Raw genomic sequence first — 13514 nt, forward strand, 5'->3', positions numbered from 1 at the left:
AACCAGTACCACTACTGCCGCTATCACCATTTATTAAGCACCTATGACATTAACAACTACAGTTTAAATTGCTACAAGATGCTTTGCCTGTGTTACTTCATTGAATGGTCTTAAGTCCTCTATGGAGTGGGCATATATATCTCCATTGTTCTGATTAGAAAATTGTATACAGATAGGTTAGGAATAAACAAATAATAAGTGTATCTTTGACTTAAGTCTTAAACAGTTATTCAACACTATAGTACAGAAGGTCTCTACCATAGCAGCTATAAGATGCAGCTGTATGTTTAATTGCTAGGGGGAATAATACAAAGAAGATAAAGTCCCCTCTTTCAAGGAGTTTAACCTACCAAGCAAAGCGAGTCAGTTTCCTTTGGTCATCTTAATTCCTCTCTGGAAATATGACTAGATAGCGAATATGAGTCTTTTCTTCACATGGTTTTGTTATCTCTTTCTACAGAAAGGAGCAGGGTATCACTTGGATCTCTTTTGGGTGGCCATCCTCATGGTTATATGCTCCCTCATGGCTCTTCCGTGGTATGTAGCTGCTACGGTCATCTCCATTGCTCACATCGACAGTTTGAAGATGGAGACAGAGACTTCTGCACCTGGAGAACAACCAAAGTTTCTAGGAGTGAGGTGTGTTAACTCAGAGGAAAATGGCTCCCGAAAACACACTGTGCACACATCTATGTGGCAATCATAAGGATATGGGCAGATTTGGAGGAGACAGGGCTTGTGATGATTAATTTATTCCTATATTTTTTGTTCCAGAAAGGACTAAATTTTCATCAGAGGTTTCAGTGATTTTTTTAGTTTACTCCTCATGATATATCATTTTCATGGATTTCCAAAAGGCTAAATGTTGCAATATAAAACTACAACCGGATTACTTTTTTTCAACATGCAGGTGATTTTGGTGCTGCAGTGTTTACTGTATCACAGTCATATGTGAAGGCCCTAAAACTCTTGAGTCTGCTTATGACTTTTAAGATTCTGTAAAGGGAAAGGTATTCTTATTTTCCAATTCATTTTCTGTTCCCACAAACACTGAGAAACTTTAACCTCCAGACGTTCAATTTGGGTAGCTGTGAAGGGCAGGAGTAGAAGGTTTTTATACTCTGTTGAGCACTTTTTACAGCAAATTCTGCTCATAAGTGCTTGGGTAGAGAGCTCACATGACAGAGCCATCGTTTCCCATGGCAAAACAGTGGGTGATTCTTTTTGGGGGGTGGGGGAGGGGGTGTGGGATGGGAGTTATATTTGTTGAAAAGTACTTTTGTTGTTGTAGATTTGGAAATTAGACTGATGTGATTTATTGTGCTAATGAAATTTCCTTGAGCTGTTTGTTAATTGGAATATGAGACAATGTAATATCTGTCTCCTATGAAAGAAGGTGTAAGGGTAATTACACAAGAGGATAAATTGCTTTAAAAAATAAGGTCTTCAAAGAGTCCGGTAATTGATGGACCAAGAGCAAGTGATTTTTCTTTCTTGATTCTAAAGGGAGCAAAAAATTTAGCAGGATTACTTCTTTCTTCGTGAATTCAACTCACATATTGCAGTGACTTTAAGAGATTTTTTTATAGTTACGTTGGGTTTATACGCTATCCTTGAGGTATTATTTACATGATATCAGCACCTTTGTTGTTTTAGCCAAACATTGATTTTGTCAATGTGTAGTTTTTTTGAAGGTGAAAAGACAAGAGCATGTTTATGAAGACAAGAGGTAGATTGGTAATCTTTTGATTTGGTTTCAGGGAACAAAGAGTCACTGGAACCCTTGTGTTTATTCTGACTGGTCTGTCAGTCTTTATGGCTCCCATCTTGAAGGTAAATATGTGAAACATTCACCTCCTCCTTCTCAGAACACTGACATATAATTGGACACGTGAAGAGTGAAATTCCTCATGAGATATTTGCAAGATTCTCATCAGTTCTGTAACACTGAAGCAGGGGTCAAGTTGAAAGAGGGCTTTAAATAGCTTTTGTCTTGATTTCCTTCTCACTCTTTCATCCCCTCCCTTATCCTTAGTTTTGCAGTTATTTGATTGAACTATATTAAATTAACAATATCCAAACTTTCTGATCTGTGAAAATAGTAGTTTCATGCAATTGAATCAGACTGATCTTCTCCCCCTCCTCCACGCACACATTTTTTATTCTCCTTGTCTTTCATACATTCTTTCTTCTATCACCTTCCATTTGCTTGTATCCAAATCTTGTCCCTCTTCCCTCATTAGGCTCCTAAATAACATGAGTGATGCAGGATAACCATTTTGATATTTTTCGACTATTCTTAATTATTACTTTGTTTCTATTTTATTTGAATCAGATGGCCTTATAATTCACAAAGGTAAATTAGAGTAAAATTACTGACTCATAATTAGAAAGCTTTAGAAATGAACTTTTGAAGAAGAAAAATTATATTATATGATATTGGTTGTTTAGAAAATTAGGGGTCAATATATAGGTTTATTGATGGGTTGGATATCTGCCTAGATAGATAAATGCAAACTGTATGTGACAACCTATTAAGAAGTAAACTAAAACTAAAAACTAAAGAAAGTTAGTGTATACCTCTTCATGAAGTTTCCAATTTTCTTTTATGATGCAAACATTTTATTTTTTTCAATCATATAAACATGCTTGTGAATTATTGATAGTTTGTATCTTATGCTTTATACTACAGTACAAAGCATGCAATTCACCCATGGACCTAACAGCTATAAACAACCACTGTTAACGATATCCTTCCAAATTTTCTCTTACAATTTTTATTTTTAAACATTTTAATTTTAAAGGCTTTTAAAATGCTCATTTAATTACATAAGTAATGGGGCAGTACAATCTTCTGAAGAATTCAAACAATATAGAAGTACAAATAGTGAAAAGCAAAAGCCCTCTGTTCATCTAAAGTTAGCAAATTTTATGTCAGTTGCCAATCAGATGAAATTGAGGAAAGTGGAACTGTAATATCTTTGATCTGTAAATAAGACTAAGATTGCCTTCAGGGTATTTAGACTGATGTATACAGTATGCACAAAATACTTGTTAAACAGTTAAAATATGTAATTATTCATCTTTTTTCCTTGGTTTCCACAATGTCAATGAACTGGTTTAATTAATTTCTGACTGGATTCATGAGGAAATATGTATCTCATCTTAGACAAGACATTAAGATTAAAAATAACCTCAGAAAAGTTGTTTCTGACTATGTACAGAGGGCCGTAAAAGAGTACAGAGCTTATGTTCTGCAGGGACAGAGGGAAACCTTTTGTCACCTTTGCCAGTGCAAAGCAAGTTATGGGATAAGTGTGAAGATGTGGTGACTTTCACAGCATCGAATCTGCTGCCAAATGCTTTATGTTCTTCCGTTATCCTATAGGCACCAGCACATCAGCTGGTGGAAAGCCTAATGACAGCGTTACCTTTTAGGCAATGGAACCTCATCTAGTGAGATCATTTTTAGAGAGTTCATTGCAGACAATTATGAGCCCATGTTGTGAGAAGCTCTCCTGGAAATGAATTTTACCTGTGGGTTCCTTGAAGGTGGGCTCACTTCAAGTAGGTGCAGAGTTTCTTTTATGAGCTCTCTTTGTGCTCAGTCACTAGTGAGGGATAAATGGGCAGAATCTTTTCATCAGTTCTAATTTACTCATCACCTCCCCCATTTTTCTTTTATTTTTATATTATTTCTTTTCATTAATACAGTATAAAATCCTAATTCAAAAAAGGCAGATGTGTTTAAAAGTTCCTTTTGTGTGTATATGTTACAGCAAATTGGCTTTATTCCTAGAGAATCTGACAGTTGAGTAATCATGGATGATTCCAAGGGGACACAGAGAACAGATACTGTATAATTACTATTTTTAGGAGAGATGCAAGACTTACATTTTCAACAACGCCTCTTCCTAACTGTTTTCTCACCCTGCACCCAAATATGGCTGCAGAGGAGTTAAAGCTGAAAGTTCTTTTGTTCTTTACAATGATTCTTTTCACCCCTGATAGGCAAAGTGCCTTAGTATTTACAGAAACAGATTAGAAAGAGAGAAAGAAGGCAGAGAGCTGTAAGAGATCAGTGAGCATGAGCTTTCTTTCCCTTTGACCTTCCTTAATTGATCCATACCTGGGCTCATCCTCATTCGGCTGCTAGTGTCCATGATTGTGGCTATTTCCACCTGGCAATTTTGAGTTACCCCAAAGAGTCATTGTAAGAATAAATGAAAAATGCAGTCCAGCAAACGTTTTTGTTAAGGTTTTCCCCAAAATGTGGGAAATGGAATTGTTTTGGCAATATAGTTTATAGCATACTGTACACAACCTATATTTAAAAACAACAAGAATAAAATAGTCAAGGATTTGCAGTTGTGATTCTTTACTTCAGTAAGTTAGGCTATTCCTTACTTCGGGAATCACAACTCCTGATAAAGTCAGCTACTTTCAGATTATGTACCATTGAGGTTTGGTAAGTTAAGTGCGTTTATCACAAATCCCTTGTTAGCTCATTTGAAAAGTCAATACAGGAAGAAGCAGATATTGAGGGTACAGTTTAACTAAAACCTAAGTTATGACTAAGTAAGAGTCAAGATTAACAATTAACCTTAGAATTCACAAAGAAAGTGGTGTCAGGGTTTATGTTGGAGTAGGAAACCTTTTTTCCTCCCCTTTGTGACTATGTGTTTTTTTAGAGAACCAGAGGACAACTTAAGAGAATCATTTTACTTAAGAGTCTGTCTTTGAAAGGGCAGATCAAATGAATGGGAAAAGAGAAATGTGTTACTTTTACTTTTTAAAATGAAATGGCTCAACACCATTTCTGCAAACTCCATATATCCCTCACAAGTTTAATGGTCTCAGATGATCCTAGTAATTTTCTTTCATGCATTAAGCAGTGTAGGAAGTTGTTTCTCCTGCCTGTTTATGCAAGCTTACTTTGAAAATGAAGTTTTTCATTTTTATTCTGATCTCTTTGCTGAGGTCTGTCTTTTATGTAGAAGAATGTAAGGAATTACAGTTTTAAGTTCACGAGGATACCCCTTGACTCTAGCCAGCAACAGTCATACATGCCTCAAAGCACTGAATCTAACCACTGATTCGGTACTGAACTGTTGGGAAGCAAGAATAACTGGCGTCCCTGGCTGGTTAAACAGCTTAGTTCTGTGTTTCTGCAGCAGAAATACTGCCTGGTAAGTGAGTATTCTGTATGGGGAAACTAGAGGAGGCTAAAGAGCATCAAAAGGATGAAAGGCACTTCCTTGAGCTTACTTTTACCATTTTTCTGGCAAGTCTGAAGAAATAAAAATCAAGTGAAGTTCACTGCTACTTTTGTTGCCTTTGCTTGAAATAGTTTAATTCAAGTTAATTAGGAGTAGTCAAATTTATCTTTAAGATTTGTTTAGTGTTCTAAAATCAGAATAGCATTTAATTTGTATTTGGAAAATATTTGTTGAGCTTCTACAATATGCCACAATATGTCACTTTGTTCAGTGCCAGGGAAATAAAGCAAAATGGTAGAGATGATGGTGATGGTGATGATGATGATGATAGTAGTAGCTACCATTTATTGAGCTCGGCATTTGATTAAGGGCTCAACACAGATTTTTAAAATTTAGTCCTTCAATGAATGACACCTACAAAAAATTGTCTCTCTTTTACAGATAAGAAAATTTATTAATGACTTACCAGGTTACAAAGTTCGTAAATAATAGAGTCAAAATGTGAATTCAGGCAGTTCTGACATGAAAGCCAATCTCATAACCCTCAGGGTTTACAACCACTTAAAACAAAACATAGTACTTGCTCTCAAAGAACTCATTCACTTTCATTTTCCATGAGATGATCTTCTCCAGCTTCTTTGATCCAACTTCCAGTCCTTTCATGTGCAGATAAATACAGCATTTTCACAAACTCCTCATCATACCTCATTCCAGTTTCTTCAATGACTAGGAACCAGATTGCAAGTCAGTACTTCCTTATCAGCTTAGATTTTCAAGATTTAAGGGAATTAGGATATTATTTGAATAACATGTTTCTGAATATAGTTGTTATTGCTGAAAGGGCAATATAGTAGAACTTAAATAAGACCAGGGCTTTGAATCTGACCTTTGCAGCCATTCTTCTGGTCTGTACTCCTGCCGTTTTCCACCCTGACCACTGAGGACCAAGGAGAGTTCTGCTGGGCAATTGCAGCAGGCTTCTTGACTTGCCAGTCAGGTCTTCATGATAATTATGACATTAATACCTCGTTTATCATTTATTATCTATTCAGAATGAGGCCCTGGACTAGATATTTTATGTGATATACTCTTTATCATACCCTCTTTTAAGTGAGAATACTGAGGATAAGAAAAGTTAATAATTTCTCAATGTTACATAAGTGGTAGGGCCAGAATTTGAAACTAGGCCTGTCTGACTTTTGTGCCCATGGACTTTTGTGCCCATGTGCCATCAGGATCTCGTTCTGGATTGTACATTCACATGTACACACACACACACAAACACACACACATACACACACACACATACAGTGACAATTATTCTGCTAGAAGATCTCACTGCTGTACTGAATTCTGGTTGGACAACTACACTCTACCCTTATTTTTAAATTTACCCTTTTCTCGTTTACTCTTCTGGGAATATTCAAATACTATCAGCACATCAAAGGGAGGTATAAGTGAAAAAGAGTAGAACTGCATTCACCAGAATTTGAAAAATTTGGTGACATGGTCTGAATATGTTAACTCCTGTTTTGATTTTATCTCAATTATTCCATCTGCTTGTAGGATCAATACTTGATTTCATGTATGGTAATCTTATTTATAATTATACTTTTGTGCTTTCTGGGTATGATTGGTTATCCATAAAATTTCCTTTACATAATTTTATCATTTGGCAATTCTTGACATGCCTGTATGGTATACTTTGTGCTGTTTATGTTTTAATTACTCCTGTCTTGCTTTGTAAAAATATCTACCTACTATTACTATGTAAATTATACTGGTTTTAACTTAAGATGGAGTTCCATCTTCTTAAAACGCATCTTCTCTTTCCTCCTTTGAGAAATTTCTATTGCAAGAAATGATTATTTTGTGATGAATTTTTAAGGATTGACCTCCTGTGACTCATGAACTAAATCCAATAAAAAGTATCCTCTAACCCAGTAATTCTGTCAAGTTTCATCAAGCTTTCCATATTGGAAGATTTTTATTGAGATGTTGCATTATCGTAAGGAAAATGGCAAATTTCAAAAGACATATTTTTGTCACATTGAAGTTGGCCCAAAGTCAACTTAATAGCCTTCTTTATATGTATTATTTCCTTTTCAACAAAGAATAACTGTTTAAAAAACATCTTCATATCTAAAGCTATTTTTCTACCCACAACCCATGCCATTCTGTGTTACTGATAACTTCTGATTTTATTTTGTGGTAGATTTGGTGATATCTGTAATAATAAATTCACAGAGAATGGAACTAAGGACCAAGGCAAAAGTGTCCTTCACTTTGACATTAGAACCACATTAGAAAAAACATTTAGCTAAGCCTAGCTGAGGGTTGAGGATGAGGCCAGGGATGGTCCCTTTGTGGTGGCTTTCTTTCAAGCTAGAAAAATGCTTTACCCAGATTAAAAAGTAACTACTGCAGGAATTCTAACTAGTTTTCCGTGGTTGAACTATACTTCTCTTTTCCCTTCTTACTTTTCTTTCCTTCCAGCCGCCCCACCCCCACCACCCACCAAATTAAAAATGAAATGACAAGAAAGAAATATGGGAGATGTTTAAAAAATGAATCAAAGCTATGCAATGATCCTTCTCTTAGTTTTTTTACTTTATGGTACATTTATACACAAGAATCACAAGGAATAGAAACATGCACATTGCAGAATAAATGAAGGCATGTGTCAGAAATAAAGAGGCTTGAGTGTGATGTGTTCACCTCTTTGTGGTGACTGTTAGGTAGTACAGCTTCCCCAGCAGGAACATCATCCCTCCTACCCCCGTCAACATTCTATGTCACTTTTAGTTTTTTCTGACATCAAGAGCAAAATTAGCTACATTAAAATTGTTAGTCTTTTTTTGAAGAAGCATTTGATGTTTTATATATATATAAATAAGGATATTTATTTCATATAAATTTAAGCATCCCTATGGCTAGCCAATAAAAATTGGAAATATTTGTTACACATTTTAGAATTTACTCATTCTCTAATAGTGGCCAAAGAGTCTCAGATATGGAACTACTTTAGACAATCACAAGGAGAGGCTGATAGAAATTGTGCTTCACTTAGTACGTGCAGTATTTTTAAAATTACTCTAAAGCCATACTATGTTTTCTGGTTACAATAGCCTCCTTTATGTGGATTTGGTAAGATTGGCCTTAATTGACTTGCGGTTTTAGTATTTTAGCTTTGAAAAATCCTGAAATTACTTGAACTTCTTTTCAAATTCTAAGGTTGAGAACCTTTTGTTTTTCAAACAGAAGACTTCCCAGAAACAGAATCATCCTTGATTTGCTTAGTTTCCTCAGTACTAGGGACATTTCAAAGGTCTAAGAATAGATACAGTTTACAGACATCACTTCTCCTTGTTAAAACACTTTGTATTAATATAAAATACTTTTTGCTAGTTAATGCATGAAAAGGTATTAATTCAGTTTTAAAAGATGTGTATTAATCCATGTGTGTAATTAATTGCTTCCAAGTGCTCCAAGGTCCTTTCAAGCAGTGTTCTCTTTAGTTAGTTCTCATAATATTTGCAAGAAGCGAGGGGATAGTCTTTTGATGTTTATTTTATTGAAAGAGGCATCTATATACCAAGCTGATAGACTATTTGGCAAAAATTATTAAGGACAAAAATGAACAGACTATATTGAAAGGAACTTGATCTCAAGAGTGAGGCAACCATCTATTAATACCTCTATTTCTGTCTACCTCACAGTCCATAGAAGCATCTTGTTTACATAGTCATTCCTTTTCAGGGTGAAGGGAAACATAACTTTTCATCCATTAATTAAAAAAGTTATTAGTAAGGTCATGCATGCTCACTAAAAAAACAAGCATCCAATGAAAATTGAAAGTCGTTTTTACCCTTCTTCATTTATTTCTATTACAAAGAGTTTAGAAGTTCATCAATTGACTAGTAAAGCATACTAGTTAGAGGTCACTAAGTTATTATATCCTATATTTTAGTTTTAGATTAGCCTTTATTTAAATGATTCCTCTTCATTCCTCTTTTTTCTTGTTATCATTTTTAAGTTGTATCCATTTTTTTCCTTCTAGTTTATACCCATGCCTGTACTCTATGGTGTGTTCCTGTATATGGGAGTAGCATCCCTTAATGGTGTGCAGGTAAGTTTTTGAATAGCAATGTAAGTACAGTAGTGTTTTTCTAGTAGTAAGAATAGTCCAGTAGCAGATCTTTGAAGAAAAGTGCTAATCATTATTAACTGCTGAGTTTTTAAAATGCATTTATTTTCTACTTCACCATTCACCTGCTTTTCATTTCTGGTTTAATCAACAAGTTAGCCAGTATTAAGAAAAGTTACCATACATACCCATTGTTTAAATAGGCTGTTAAAAGTCATTTAACCAAGAAAGCAAGAGGCTATAATCTTTCTTTTCCTTCCCCTTACCCATCTTTATCTCCTTTTTACTGTCTCAGGAAGGATACCTTACTCTTTCTGTGTATTCTTAAAGATAGTATTTATCCATTTGCCTTAACTCTATACTAAAAACAGGCTATTGATTTGCTTTTCACATGGCTATGATCAATAATCAAAAGTTTTTTTTACCCATAAAAGAATAAAGTCAATGTGGTTGATGTATTGCTTTTGTTGAAAACTTTAGCTATTCATAACTTTGGGAAAACTGACACACTTTTAATAAAATCATTATCAACTGGGCATGGTGGTGCACACTTTTAATCTCAGCTACTTGGGAGGCTGAGGTGAAAGGTTCACTTGAACCTGAGTTTTAGTCCAGCCTCAACAACATAGTGAGACCCTGTCTCTTTAAAAAAACCAAATCATTAGGGAAAACTTTGTAAGGGACTTTGTCTTTCAATTGGGTTTTAATTTAATTGGCACCAGGAAACTGGAAGTACTTATGCTGTTTTCTGGCACCTTGTTAACTGTAGCCTTATTTAGCACTTAGTAATATTTTAATGGGAAAAGACTGCATGTCCTGTGAACATCATAAGAATTTATTTGAACCCCTTCAAAATAGTCCTTGCTTTTGCTTATTGAATTCAGATTAATTTGGTTTTAAAGTCAGATAGAACTGGGCAAGTGGCCAGACTACCAAAAAAGAGAAAAGGCTACTTTACTTTTCTCTGTTTAGGTCTGCTGAGTAGAGTTCGTCATCTTTTGGATATTTGTTACAAAATACAAGGTGGTTCTTCATAGACTGGACTAGATGAATGTGAGTTTATTTGTGCTCATGAAACTTTTGGGAAGCATAAATTTGTAAAAATATTTTATTTTTACCTGCTATTGTAAATATTCTTTATTTCCCAAAATGGAAAAATGTGAAACAGAAATGGCCCGCAAACAAATAGTTCTTATTTTTATTTGCCCTTAATGACCTGGTCTAGATCAGAAGTTTAATTCTATGTGTTTTAGGGGCTTTATTGGTTGAAACTCAGTGCATGTTTATTTAATTAAAAAGAAGAAAAAATCAACCACATAATAATGATGGGGAAAAACAACCAGGGTCCAGCTAGTAGATTTCTTAAATTCTGCAATGCTATTGCCCCTAATGGCTTTTCTCTTTCTTTCTTTCTCAATTCTCCCTTGTTTAGACCTTTTTGGTAAGATTTGATTTAGAAAATTTTGTAATTTGTAAAGAAATTTTGTAACCCAATCTTTATAAATGAGAAGGTCCCCACCAGTCAAAAATAGTTCTAGAGGGAAAAAGAAAACCCTTTAAGTAGGAAATCACTAGAGAAGATTGTGATGGTCTAATTTACTTTTGCACTTCTTTCCCTCCAGAAAGAAAATAGAGATATTATTTCAGAGTTCATATCTCATGATTATTCAATTCAATAGCTATTTACTGAGCATCTTTCATTGAAAGATCCTGTGATAGGTTCTTGAATATCTTCCCATTCGTCACTGGCAAGGTCAATTCAGCAGTTATTCTTTGAAGCACAGCACCTGGCACACAGATGCTCAGTAGTTATTTCAATAGCTGTTTGTACATCACCATACGATAGCGTCTCTTAGATTCAGATGTTGACCCTGAAACTCACTGTAGTATTCATATGGCTTTTCTCTGAAAAGAAATGGTGATAGATTGCTGAGTGTATTAGTCAAAGTATGCCACTCAGATAAATAATATGGAATTTATGAAAACATAATGTATTCCCATTTTTAAGTTGGATACTTCCTTTATATCCTTAAAACATTCTGGAAATGTATTAATATATGATGCATAGTGTCATCTCCTCTTTTTTCAGATAAGACAACTGAGGCAGAGTAAGATACATGAGTTAGACATCTTCCTTCAGCATATTAGTACTAAAATAGGCAAAAGATCCACTTTCCTGAGACTTAGAGAGTAAAAATAGAAATTAGGAGACGAGCTCCTAGAATTTTTTTTCTTTGTGACTTTATTCTTTAGTGGCCACTTTTTCTTATACATCTACATAACATTCCCGCAATATAATAACAAAGATTTGAAGACTTGTGCTTTAGTGTGCTTGACTAAATTTCTGCATTCCTTGACCATTCCTTTGTCCTCTGAAAAGGACACTGCTTGCCTAAATTATAGAATATAAATCAGTAGTGATTAGTTAGGCATAGTGGAAATGTAATGCAGTAATGCAGTTGGACTCCTTTCCTCTTTCCTCCCCAGTTCATGGATCGTCTGAAGCTGCTTCTGATGCCTCTGAAGCATCAGCCTGACTTCATCTACCTGCGTCATGTTCCTCTGCGCAGAGTCCACCTGTTCACTTTCCTGCAGGTGTTGTGTCTGGCCCTGCTTTGGATCCTCAAGTCAACGGTGGCTGCTATCATTTTTCCAGTAATGGTAGGGATTCCTTTAATTGAACATACCTGTGAGATTATATGAGTATCATGTGGTTATTGTTATATGGAAGACACACATCTTTTATGTGTTGTTCCAAATTTTTCCAGCTTTGACCTCATCACTTTGATCAGTTGTAATTTACATTTCCCATGTTTATGGTTGTCTAGGATGGACCTTAGAATCAGGCTCACCTAAGTTGAAATTCTGGCCCTGGTTCATGCTCATCAGTAAACTTCTTTGAACTACTATTAACTCATCAGTAAAATGGGAGTTGCATTGTTGTTTTTCTGAGCATCAAAAATTAATATCAAGCATGTAGCACAATGCCTGACACATGGTAGACACCAGTGCATGTTAATGACTTTTTAAATGTTGTATAATAGAATTAATCTAAGTAAGAGTGTAGGACATTTCAGTTCAAGTAATAAAGAAGTGCTTGGCAACTTGTGAGAACTCATCCAGTACATTAGAAGAAATGAAGTGAGAAGTTCACTTTTTACATTTTTTGTGGTTTGCATAATGGTAAGTTTAAAGATAAGGTGGGACTCTCTATCCTTGTCATAGTATGATGAGAAACAAGGTAAAGCAACTAACGTTTCACTCTGAGTCACAAGTGAAAGAAGAGAAAAAGGAGTTCTGTATTTGGCATCATAACTGAATTTTATACTTTACCATAACTCTTTACTTCTTGCAAGAAAATGCATATATGTACACTTAAAACAAGTCACAAAGGGAGCCTCAAATCTGTTTTATCTCCGCCACAGCTTTGAAAACAGAATTTTCCTACACTTACCACATTTTATTTTTATAAGAATCCTCTTACTCTTAGGCAGGATTATTATTTTATTTTTCGTATTTGTTGTTTGAAATTTTTTTCTTCCAAGGATGCAAGAAAAAATGGATATTAAATACTAGTGATATTTGTTAGGTCAGATTTTTTTCTTAATGGTAGCTTATGTCTTTCTTTCCTTTTTTTAAAAAAAACTATATTAACTTACTGAAAAGCACACTGAGTATGAGAAACACTCAAATATACCTATTAGTGTTATCTGCCTACCTACAAATTTTGCTGAAACCAAGAAAATTGAAGCTAGACCAGGATACATTTGAATTATATCCAATAAATCACTTTTTGCTTGTGCTAAATAATAATTTTAAAATGGTTTACTTTTCCAAAGTGTTTTTGTCTTTTCAGAACTTTTATTTTGTCACAAAATAATTCTGTAATAGAAGTTAGGACAGATGTTATTTATTTCTCTAGGTGATGAGGAAACTGTCATATAGAGAGCATGATGCTGATAAAGACAACTGCTTAATTTGAAGCAAGTCAGGATGCCTATAACTTGCTACATATTAATTTTAATATAGAATAAAGATATCTTTAATGTACCTTCAGAAGTTATTCTTCAAGAGCAATTCATAGAACCAAAAATACACAGGTCAAGAATATTTGTTTTGGAAGCAGACAACTGGGACCCTTTGTATTA

General features: G+C 34.7%; 1 protein-coding gene across 3 annotated transcripts in view; it reads left to right on the forward strand.

The window, feature by feature from the left end:
* The window catches only part of SLC4A4 (solute carrier family 4 member 4), a 388838-nt gene that overhangs the window by 362607 nt on the left and 12717 nt on the right, over positions 1–13514 (forward strand). For all 3 annotated transcript variants that reach the window (XM_004038792.5, XM_031010225.3, XM_019025724.4), the window contains exons 19-22: positions 461–639; positions 1761–1833; positions 9280–9348; positions 11854–12027. In XM_004038792.5, coding sequence (XP_004038840.3) covers positions 461–639; positions 1761–1833; positions 9280–9348; positions 11854–12027 — 495 coding nt within the window. The remainder of the gene's footprint in view (positions 1–460; positions 640–1760; positions 1834–9279; positions 9349–11853; positions 12028–13514) is intronic.

Source organism: Gorilla gorilla, chromosome 3 (genome assembly GCF_029281585.2).
Source record: "Gorilla gorilla gorilla isolate KB3781 chromosome 3, NHGRI_mGorGor1-v2.1_pri, whole genome shotgun sequence".
Lineage (NCBI taxonomy): Eukaryota > Metazoa > Chordata > Mammalia > Primates > Hominidae > Gorilla > Gorilla gorilla.